Below are 11,519 nucleotides of genomic sequence, written 5' to 3' on the forward strand. Positions count from 1 at the left end.
CAGACACTTCAGTGAGGTTACTCACTACTTTGGATGTTAATTGGATCCAAGGTAGTTGTGGGAAGAGGGAGGAGGGAATAGCTGCTGTCATCCTTTGCTCCTCTGGGGAGTGGAAATTTATAAAATAAACCAGGGTTGATTGTTAATTAAAAAATAGGGTAAAGTTCCCTAGCATAGCTTGATTTTTAACTGCACAAAGGTTTGAGGAATCAGCTGCATTTAGTCCAGTGTCTCTTTCATGCCGTAGGATTTAAATTAAGTAATTTGCGACTGTGTTTTGCAGATAAATATTACATTTAACGTGCTTCTTAGAGGCTTGGCTTTTTTTTTTTTTTTTTTTTTTAACTACCTTTCAGATCTCCATGTACAAAATTCCCTAATTTTTGGTAAGCTTATAACATTGTAGGCATGTGCTGCTTCCCAGCACAGCTCAGCTCTGTGCTTACTTCATCATGGTTCTAAAGCCCGGTAGCATCAAATGGAAAATGGCCCTTCGGGTTGTTTCCTGTTTTCCGCTAGTGCAGATAAGCCTGCAGTGAACGTGAATTTGTAATACATGCTAAAATTTTGCAAATTAAAAAGCCCAGTGCCGGTAATATCATGAGGAAATAGACACACTCCTGTATTGATGAGAGTGTGTAAATGAGCTCACTGCTTTTGGGAAGTCGTTTGACATTATGTATTTTTCACATGCTGTAAAATGTTCATATGCATTGACACGCTATATACCCGACAAGTTGATCTAAAGAAATAATCCAAAATAAAAGAAAAAGTTATATCCAAGATATTCATTGTGTGGTTATTTCTAATAGCCAAAAACTGTAAGCCATTTAAGCATCTCCCAGTGCTGATAATTCCACTTACTTCAGCCAGTAAGGTGTTTCACGCCGTTCAGCACCCCCTGAAGAGAGGCTCAGCTGCACACAGTGAGGGTGCTTGCCATCTGGGTAGCACTTTGCACCTTACGAAGCACTCTCAGTAGTTCTTAAGCTTCTGGTGATTAGAGTGAAGAAATTATACCAGAATCTTAGAATGAATAACTAGAAAGGAGCTCAACAATTTGAACTGGTTTAAATAATGATTGCTTTTTGCCTATCTTCTGCTAAGTTCCCCTTTTCTTCTAAGTGTCAGTAATGACGGGATAATATTGTGGTGGCCTTTGACATGACTCTCACTTGTGGTCTATATATTGACAGAGAATATCTGTTAAAGTTCTCATTGATTCTCAGTATTTTTTGAGGATGGGTATTTGACAAAAGCTAAGCAGTCTCTTCCAGTAAAATGCTTGCGCAGATGTACAGTTTCGGGTCGTTCAGGGATAGCCCGAAATCCAAGGTTTATGCACATGGGACAGAGTGGTCTCCATTGACCAAAGCCCCCTTCAAAGTGTTCTTCCCCTAGGCCGGGCGCGGTGGCTCACGCCTGTAATCCCAGCACTTTGAGAGGCCGAGGTGGGTGGAGCACCTGAGGTCGGGAGTTCGAGACCAGCGTGACCAACATGGAGAAACCCCCATCTCTACTAAAAATACAAAATTAGCCAGGTGTGGTGGCACATGCCTCTAATCCCAGCTACTCAGGAGGCTGAGGCAGGGGAATCGCTTGATCTCGGGAGGCAGAGGTTGCGGTGAGCCAAGATCGTGCCATTGCACTCCAGCCTGGGCAACAAGAGCGAAACTCCGTCTGAAAAAAAACAAAAAGTATTCTTCCCCTATTGGCCCCCTGTGCACTCAGATGTCCTGATAAGTGAGCATTTCTAAGCCTCGATTGCTTACTGGAACTATTGTGTGCAAATATGAAAGCTTACATATGCTTAATGTAAAACCATACCTTTGTCACTGGTGAATCACTGGGAGTAAAACTAACACCTATGGAGTAATTGTTCGTTGCTAGGCACCTGTATGCTCAGATGTCATCACTTTTGGTCTGTGCTCCAGCCCTGTGGGATGGTTGTTATTCGAGGTCAGAAGGGAAGCAGAGACTTGGCTTCAAGAGAGTGAACCTTGAATTCACTGGATGGAGCTTATTTGGTCTGATCAGAGCTTAGAGACTTCACAGTCCCCTATCTGTGTTGACAGGAGCAGAACCCTTCCAGTGTCCCTGTGCAAGCCCAGGCTACCAGTGTTGGGACCCAGCCGCCTGCCGTGTCCGTGGCCAGCTCCCACAACAGCTCCCCCTATCTCAGCAGCCAGCAACAGGCCGCTGTAATGAAGCAGCATCAGTTGCTTTTGGACCAACAGAAACAAAGGGAGCAGCAGCAAAAGCATTTACAGCAACAGCAGTTCCTTCAGAGGCAACAGCACCTTCTCGCAGAACAGGTAAAAAGAAAAGTGGAAGGAAACCACCGCTTCCCACCTTTGCCTGCACCCTGAGTCACTGCTACAGTCACACCTTCTGCTTGTGCGTGTGGATTTGCGCAGACTTGCGTGCCTGTTGTTAGAGTGCTTTGCCTTTTAAAAACATCTTTCCAGGAATGTGGCATTTCTCAGACAGGGGTAGTCTTGTCAGAAGCTGCTTCGTGTCACTTAGTGGAGAGTACTCAAGGCAGACTCGGGGGCTAAAACTGTTTGTGGAAGGGACAATTTCCTATGTTTCAGGTCAGCAGCTTCCAAGCCACTGAGCTCACGTGTCTGTCATTCCACTGTGGAGTCAGCTTTGCTGCCACTACAGAGCCTGTTATAAGCCAGAACGTGAAGAGGGAAGTGAAGTCATCCCTGAGGGAAACACAGTTCACTCGCTTGGTTACCAAGTGTAGTGTGCAGGCACTAAGGGTTACAAGTGAGAGTTCTTTTTTTTTTTGGAGACAGAGTCTTGCTGTCACCCAGGCTGGACTGCAGTGGTGCGATGTTGGCTCACTGCAGCCTCCACCTCATGGGTTCATGCAATTCTCCTGCCTCAGCCTCCCGAGTAGCTGGGACTACAGGCAAGAACCACCATGCCTGGCTAATTTTTGTGTTTTTAGTAGAGATGGGGTTTCACCACGTTGGCCAGGCTGGTCTTGAGCTCCTGACCTCAAGTGATCCACTCATCTCAGCCTCCCAAAGTGCTGAGATTACAGGCGTGAGCCACCACGCCTGGCCTTAAATTACATCTTTAAGACATAAGAACTGGCTCCAGACAGTGAGGTTCATTGAGGACAATCCCTGCCTCAGTTCTGCCTTTAAGAAAAGCAGCTTTATTGTGATGTAACTCACACAGCATACACTTCACCCACGTAAGTGAACAATTTAGTCATTTTTAGTATATCACAGAGTTGTGCAACCATTACCACAATCCATTTTAGAACATTTTCATTACCCTAAAACAAATCCCATACCCATGAGCAGCCATTCTCCCACCCACCCTGCCTCTCCAGCTCCTGATCTACTTTCTGTCTCTATAATTGTCTGCTCTGGGCTGGGCGCGGTGGCTCACTCCTATAATCCCAGCACTTTGGGAGGCCGAGGCGGGCGGATCACGAGGTCAGGAGATCAAGACCATCCTGGCTAACACAGTGAAACCCCGTCTCTACTAAAAATACAAAAAATTAGCCAAGTGTGGTGACGGGCGCCTGTAGTCCCAGCTACTTGGGAGGCTGAGGCAGGAGAATGGCGTGAACCTGGGAGGGGAGCTTGCAGTGAGCAGAGATCGCGCCACTGCACTCCAGCCTGGGCGACAGAGCGAGACTCCATCTCAAAAAAAAAAAAATGTCTGTTCTGGACATTTTATATTTATGTTATGTCATTTTCAATCATGTGCTAGGTAACAGCAATTGATTCCTCTTGATAATAATATTCCATTGTATGGACATGTTACATTTTATTCATTCGTCTGTTCATGAACATTTGGGTTTCTTGTTTGGGCTGTTAATGAGTATTGGTGCTATGAACATTCATGTACAAGTTTTCATATAGACATCTGTTTTCATTTTTCTTGGGTAGATACCTGGGAGTGGAATTGCTGGATCACATGGTAATTTTTATGTTTAACCTTTGGAGGAACTGTCAGACTGTTTCCCACAGGCTGTCTCATTTTACATTCCCACCAGCGGTGTATGAGGGTGCTGATTTCTCTACATCCTCACCAACCACTTGTTATCATCTGACTTTGATTCTGGCCATCCTGGTGGGATCTCATTGTAGCTGTGATTTGCATTTTTCTAACCAGCTCTCCATTTTTAAAAAACAGGTATACCTACCTTTTTAAAAAGTCATTGCTCCCTAGATCTGTTTCATACTATTTAAAAACCCCAAAATGAAATCAGCACTATTTCCACAGGAGCCCATTTGTGAGTAACAAACTTGGATAAGTTACTTTTCTCTGACCTCCCTCACTCCATTTGTTTTGGATTTTGTTATATGTTGGTTTTGTTTTGTTGTTCTTGGCATTTTCTAGGAGAAGCAACAGTTTCAGCGCCATCTGACCCGCCCACCACCCCAGTACCAAGACCCGACACAAGGCAGCTTCCCACAGCAGGTTGGACAGTTCACAGGTAGGGGGTGTCTGTGTGACGAGCAGGGACAGGGGAGGCCGCTGCCTGGTGCTGGTTGAATCCCTGCTGTCTGCCCAGCTCTATGCCTTGACTTCATCACGCTGCATGCATTGTCATCATATACACCTCAGTTTGCCTAAGGGGCCTGGTTTTCTAGTTTTACTCCACGGCATCAGGAGAAGAGGGCACAGAGGCAAACCACTAGAACTACTTTTGCTGGGTCCCTGGCTGTACAGTTTTCTGAAGCAAAATCATTTCTAGTTGGAGGACATCTTATCAGCAGGAAATAGCTTCTGTAATTCTCAAGAAAGTTCTTTGCTTCTGCTTTTATGTGTCTTCAAAAAATGACTCCTATCTTCCAGATAAGGACTTAATGCACTTGCGTGGCCTTTGGCTTCTTTCTCTCCTCCTGTCTGCTCACTTGAATATCACAGATGGCAGCATCACTAGTGGACAGTTGGCCAGAAAAGGGCAGGAAGCACACTTGAGTCTAGCTGTCGCCTCTGAGATGTGCCAGGGAACTTCATAGGCCATCCCTCCAGAAATGCACAAAGATTTCAGGGAATGGATACAGGAAGCTCTGGTCTGCCCGCCTTCCTAGCTCCTCTCAGAATGTCTTAGAAACCTTTGTTTTTCCTTATTTGGGACCTTGCTATAAAGGGTCCCAGAGAGACTGACCACAGCTGTGTGTCCTGGAGGAGACCAGGTACGGTTTTATGTATGTGCTACCTGGGGTCAACGTGGGGTTGAAATCTGGTCAGACCCAGAAGCATGGGTCTGACCCATGTTTTCTGCCTTCAGACCCATCTGACATTTTGTGGATTATTGGTGGGAATGAAATAGCCGGTTTCAGCTCTCCTCTTTTCCTCAACCCAATTTCATTGTTGTTGTTTTGAGACAGAGTCTTGGTCTGTCGCCCAGGCTGCATGCAGTGGCACGATCTTGGCTCACTACAACCTCCACCTCCTAGGTTCAAGCGATTCTCCTGCCTCAGCCTCCCAAGCAGCTGGGATTACAGGCGCCTGCCACCACGCCCGGCTCATTTTTGTATTTTTAGTAGAGATGGGCATTCACCATGTTAGCCAGGCTGATCTCACATACCTGACCTCGTGATCTGCCCACCTTGGCCTCCCAAAGTGCTAGGATTACAGGTGTGAGCTACCGTGCCCGGCCCCAATTTTTATTATATGGTTGCTAGTAGAGAGGAAGAAGAACAAAGCACTGAGTTACAGCCAATCCCTGAACAATGACTCTCCTACCCACAAAACCTAATTCAGTTAATGGTGTTGCCATATGTCCATTGCTTAAGCCAGGAGGCCTAGACAGCAGTTCCCTGAGCATAGGGGTGTTTTCTCTTCCACCCTCTGCTGTCTCTCCAGCACAGCACCTGCCACAGAGTGGGTACTCAGTGAAGATCTGGTAATTTCCTGCGACTCCTCCCTCCTTTGGCCACCTTGTCATTTCATAGTATAAATGGTGTGCCATAAGATGGTATATTGTCTGGTGAGATGTTGCCACACAGTTCTGCGCCTCCACCCCCCATTCCCACATGGTCTGCCCTCCCTCATCTCCGTGACTGAACAGCCTCTCCCCAGCATGGTCTCAGCCACACTCTCAGTCCAGCCACTCTTGGGCTTTACAACCCTGTTCTTTGTTTGTTTGTTTGAGACAGAGTCTTGCTCTTTCGCCCAGGCTGGAGTGCAGTGGCATGATCTCGGCTCACTGCAGCCTCCGCCTCCCGGATTCAAGCAATTCTCCTGCCTCAGCCTCCCGAGTAGCTGGGGGCGCACGCCGCCACGCCTGGCTAATTTTTGTATTTTTAGTAGAGACAGGGTTTCACTATGTTGGCCAGGATGGTCTTGATCTCCTGACCTCATGATTCGCCCGCCTCGGTCTCCCAAAGTGCTGGGATTGCAGGCGTGAACCACCGCACCCGGCCACAACCCCGTTCTTCACACGCCATCCACAGCTCTTCCCTATCTGGCCGGAACTAGCTCTTCCATTTTCTCTCTAACCAGCTGGCCACTGTCTGCATATCCTGGCCACGGCCAGTCTCTGAAAGTTCCCCACACAGATGCCTTTTTCTGACTCTGCCTTTGCACACACTTGCCTGGAATGCTCTTTTTCCCCAAACTGTTAAATTGCTAAACTTCTGTGCTTTTAAACCTAGTGGATTCATCACTGTCTCTCTCAAGCCTTGCCCAAGGCTTCCCAGATGCCAGGGCTTCCAGCCTGCACCCTGCAGCCTGCTGGCCAGGCGCGCCCCATCGCGCCCCATCGTGCCATGTGCTAACTTTGCCTCCCAGAGGCGGATCTTGCATTGGGTCCACCTCAGAGTCCCCGGTGCCCACCACAGGGTCCCCACAGAGCAGAAATTTGGTGGGTGCTTGAAAGTTAGATGAAGTAGGTCACTGGTTTTCTCTCCCCTGGGGCTTTGCCCTTCCTCTGTGCCTTTCTGAACCCCATCATTGTTTCAGAGACCAGGCCTCCATTCCACCCGTGGAAGGCTTTCTGCCCCATGGCCCCCGGGGCCCTCTTCCCAGTGTGCCGTGAACGTGAGACTTCTGGTGCTGCGGCTCGGGTCTCAGAGGGACCCAGTGGTGGTCGACTCCTGACTGCCAGACTCTTCTCTGTCTTGTAGGGTCCTCTGCTGCCGTGCCCGGCATGAACACCTTGGGTCCATCCAACTCCAGCTGTCCTCGAGTGTTCCCTCAGGCTGGGAATCTGATGCCAATGGGCCCTGGACATGCTTCAGTTTCCTCTCTCCCCACAAACTCAGGCCAACAGGACCGGGGTGTGGCTCAGTTCCCTGGCTCCCAAAACATGCCTCAGAGCAGCCTCTATGGCATGGCTTCTGGCATAACCCAGATAGTTGCCCAGCCCCCGCCACAGGCCACCAATGGACATGCCCACATTCCACGGCAGACCAACGTGGGCCAGAACACCTCCGTCTCAGCTGCCTATGGGCAGAACTCTCTGGGAAGCTCTGGCCTCTCCCAGCAGCACAATAAGGGGACCCTGAACCCTGGTTTAACAAAGCCACCGGTCCCAAGGGTGTCACCAGCCATGGGAGGCCAGAATTCCTCCTGGCAGCATCAGGGAATGCCGAACCTCAGTGGCCAGACCCCAGGGAACAGCAACGTGAGTCCCTTCACTGCAGCCTCCAGTTTCCACATGCAGCAGCAGGCCCACCTGAAAATGTCTAGCCCGCAATTCTCCCAGGCAATGCCCAACAGGCCCATGGCTCCCATGAGCTCAGCAGCTGCCGTGGGGTCCTTGCTACCCTCAGTGAGTTCACAGCAGAGGACCAGCGCCCCTGCCCCAGCACCACCCCCAACAGCCCCTCAGCAGGGCTTGCCTGGCCTGAGCCCAGCAGGGCCTGAGCTGGGGGCCTTCAGCCAGAGCCCTGCCTCTCAGATGGGTGGTCGGGCGGGGCTGCACTGCACCCAGGCCTACCCTGTGCGGACCGCGGGCCAGGAGCTGCCTTTTGCCTACAGCGGGCAGCCAGGTGGCAGTGGGCTCTCTAGTGTGGCTGGACACACCGATCTGATCGACTCCCTGCTGAAGAACAGGACTTCAGAGGAGTGGATGAATGATTTGGACGACCTGTTAGGGTCTCAGTAATGGAAGGATTTGTAGTGTTTTTAGTGTTCATTCATCCTATATTTTTATTCTCAGATTCAAAGAAAGAGCAACTACTTTGGACCAAAAGCCCATGGCCTGGGGAGCTGGGCAGGTACAGCCCAAGCTCCAGGTGAGGCCTGGCCCTGGGCAGGGTCTGTGGCTGCGCCCCTCAGGCCAGCAGTTGAGGTTCATCGGGCTGGCCCCAGCCCATCTGCTGGCATCAGTACCTGGTGTTGGGACAGCAGGATAGGGTTCTAAAGGTGGTTTTCTATCCAAATGACCAAAAAACCAACAGTAACAACAGTGAAACCCCACAATATCAGGCTTATAAAAATCTGTGCCATCATGGTGATTTTATCCAAGATTTCTCCACTTACCCCAGTGTTGGGGACAAGTTTTTGTTGAAACTTTATATAGCAGAATTATTTGCAATTTGTAGCATAGAAAAGATTTTTAAATTTTTTTACAAAAGGTTTTTAAACAGATTAGGGTAGGTGATGGTTTAAATCAATTAAGTGGCATTGGAAACCTAGGGTTTCCTTTTGATTAAGAGCCTTTTTTGTTTCTGCTCTTTGTCAGCTTTCAGGGGAGAAGGAGGCCACTGGAAAATTATTTCCCTAAGTGCAGGCTGTTGACTGCGTATGCCAAAAAGGGACAGGAGGCATGGGATAGCAGGTCTGGTGACATAGCTAGGGTCTTCCTAGCAGCTCCTCCTCCTCCCTCCCAAGGCCCCCAGGAATCCCTTCCTCCCATGTCCTGGCAGCAGGACCCCAGGCTACATATGGAAGGTAGAGATGTGGGGGTCCTGTGTCCTGGAGTATTATGTCTCCCCACCTTCTTCAGTTTTCTCTGAACATGTATGTTGCCCATGGTGGGAGTGTGGTCACTGTGCAGTTGTGCACAGATGTCTTTCCTTTACCGTTGGCCTTTCTGTCTGCCTCTCCTTCCTCTCTGCAGCCCAAATGGAAAACAATTATTTACTCCATTGGAGGGAAAGGAAGAGTCTTAGAATTCCTAAGGGAACCTTAGCATAAAGGTTTTGGGGAAGGAGGCCGTGGGCCGGCCCGGAGGAAGCAATTCCACTTGGTTTGACAACTTCTGCCACTCCCATGTCAGATGACTTGCACTTTTTAAAGAGATTGCTTTATAACACTAAGACATCCTTTCTAAAGATTCAAGTGGACTTGACTAAGCTGAGGGTCCACAAAATAGAATATGACATGTGAGCTGTTTTTGGAAAACGAAGATGGAGAGAGCACTTCCCCGTAACGAAAGCAAAGTGGTAAGCACAGGGTGAGACCCTTTTACACAGAATGGTGGAGAGAAAAGAGAATGCTGAAAAGTGGCTCAGATGCAGAGTGTTCTGTGGAGAAACTGCAGCCCCATTTCTGTTTCCCTGGAGTCTCCCAATGGATCATTCAGGAGTGTCCTATGTGAGAATTGAGCCAAGGAAAATACTCATGCAACCAGCCTGAGTCGCGGTGAGGGGACGAGAGGTTGTACACACATTGGTAGTTATTTTGCACCAGCAGTGCCTTTCTCACTGGGGGAACTTGGACCCTCAGATCTTCTTTTCTAATAGCCATTTGCCACCCCAAGTGGTATGTCGGCCATTTCTCCTTAAAACACCTTCCCTACCTTTCCCATGTACTCAGTTTAGCTCTCAAAGAAGGGGTGAATCATAAAGCCAGTGAAAATTTCACCCTCTGAGGGAGTTCCCCAGTCTGAAGGGGAAGAGGGTGACCTCAGCGGCTTTTCTCCCAAAAATCGGCTGAAGGCTGGTTGTGGATCCTTGTTCCTCTCCTGACCCCATCTGGCTGCTGCCCCGTCTCCCACCCCTGTCCCCGGGGCTCGCTGGCCCTGCACTCCGCCTTAGTCCTGGGGCCGGCGACACAGTGGGGGCTCCTCACTTGCTGCAGTGTCATAGCAATAAAATGTGATTCTTGGGGTCCCCCCAGGGAGCTGCCCATGGCTTTATTTATGAACCTGGTTTTCGGGAGTCAGGGGAGGAGATGACTTTGCTTCTGTGCACAGCCCCGTCTTCCAGGAGCCACGACTCAGAAGAAAAGGGTGCTCAGACTTTTGTTATACACATTTGCTTTGTGTAAATAAATGTTTACAATTTTATATGAAAGATGGAATAAGCGCTAGAGCTTCCAACTGTATATTTTTTACTTTTATAGATTTTAAAACTATGATCCTTTATATGTGTGTTTTGGGGAGCTATGATAAGTTTTATGGCAAACGGTTGGTATTGTTAACTTTTTATTGTCATCAAAAGTGCATAAAAGTCCTATTAATCCCCATATTCTTCTACTGCCCTTAACTCTGGTATACACCAAAAAGAAATCTTTACTTTCCTTGTTTTATCATTATAAAAATAAAGTATTTTGCTAGTATGGAAACAACCTTTGTATTTGACGTCACCTGGGGTCTGCTGGCAGAAGTTTGGGGATTGGTTTTCTTTTGTAATTTAGCTGCTTGCTTTTCTTGGTTTTTTAATTTTTTCTTTTTAAAGAAATGCTTGTCGAGTCATAGATTTAGCTGCTTTCTTATTGCACATTGTTGAGTGGGAGCTGGTTTGGTTGAAGCCTCAGAGGAGCTTCTGTTATCTCCTGATAGATACTAAATTAGAGCTAGCATCACCCTGAGAAAGCAGGCTGGCCCCAGGACTCACGGGCGTCCATGCAGCTGATGGAGGGGAGCTGGACCGGACAACTGTGCTGTCTTAGCTCTAGCATCACCCTGAGAAAGCAGCCTGTCTCCGGGACTCACGGGCATCCATGCGGCTGATGGAGGGAGCTGGGCCAGACGACTGTGCTGTCGTAGCTGCTGGGTGCTTCTCGTGCTTCATGTAGAACCCTTAGGTTTGCCCCTGAAGTCTGTCTGCTCCATGTACTATTTAGTTGCTTTTCAGCATAGAGCTTGGTTTTCCCTTTTTTTAATTGTAAGAATGATGTGCTCTGGCATGTCACACTGTGAAAGGGGACCAGATGATGGAGCCTGGACTGAAAGGGTGAATGGGGCCGCTCACCTCAGAACTCTCCCTGCTTTGCTTTGCTGGGAGCAGGGAGCAGGGCAGCCTGGGAGAGGCTGGAGTTCCTCAAAGGGCAGAGAAGAACGGCCTTCAGGGGACCACAGCGAGGAACCATGCCATGATAGACTCAAAAAGCTAGATTATGCTAATAAAAAGGGGAAGACATCTGTGACACACAGGAAACAGTGTTTGTGGCCTTGCCATAGAAGGCGCAGTAAAGGAGGAAAACTCCGGAGACTCCCTGTGAATTCTTGGCTAAGAATGCACGTTATGTGCAGTGATCTAAAAACACAAACGAGAACAGAAGTGAGTGGCCCTACCTGTGAGATGCACAGTGCTGAGCGGCGCCCAGCACTGGCTGCAGGATGGGAGGCTGGCTGCCGTATGATT

The 11,519-nt window shown here is 48.7% G+C and overlaps 1 protein-coding gene across 1 annotated transcript in view; it reads left to right on the plus strand.

Moving 5' to 3' along the window:
- Positions 1–10,497, plus strand: part of MAML1 (mastermind like transcriptional coactivator 1) — a 44,470-nt gene extending 33,973 nt beyond the window's left edge. Inside the window, exons 3-5 of the mRNA XM_034961198.3 lie at positions 2,076–2,315; positions 4,372–4,468; positions 7,110–10,497. Coding sequence (XP_034817089.1) covers positions 2,076–2,315; positions 4,372–4,468; positions 7,110–8,092 — 1,320 coding nt within the window. The 3' untranslated portion in view covers positions 8,093–10,497. The remainder of the gene's footprint in view (positions 1–2,075; positions 2,316–4,371; positions 4,469–7,109) is intronic.
- The last annotated feature ends 1,022 nt before the right edge of the window (positions 10,498–11,519 follow it).

The sequence above is a fragment of the Pan paniscus genome, chromosome 4, assembly GCF_029289425.2.
Source record: "Pan paniscus chromosome 4, NHGRI_mPanPan1-v2.0_pri, whole genome shotgun sequence".
Lineage (NCBI taxonomy): Eukaryota > Metazoa > Chordata > Mammalia > Primates > Hominidae > Pan > Pan paniscus.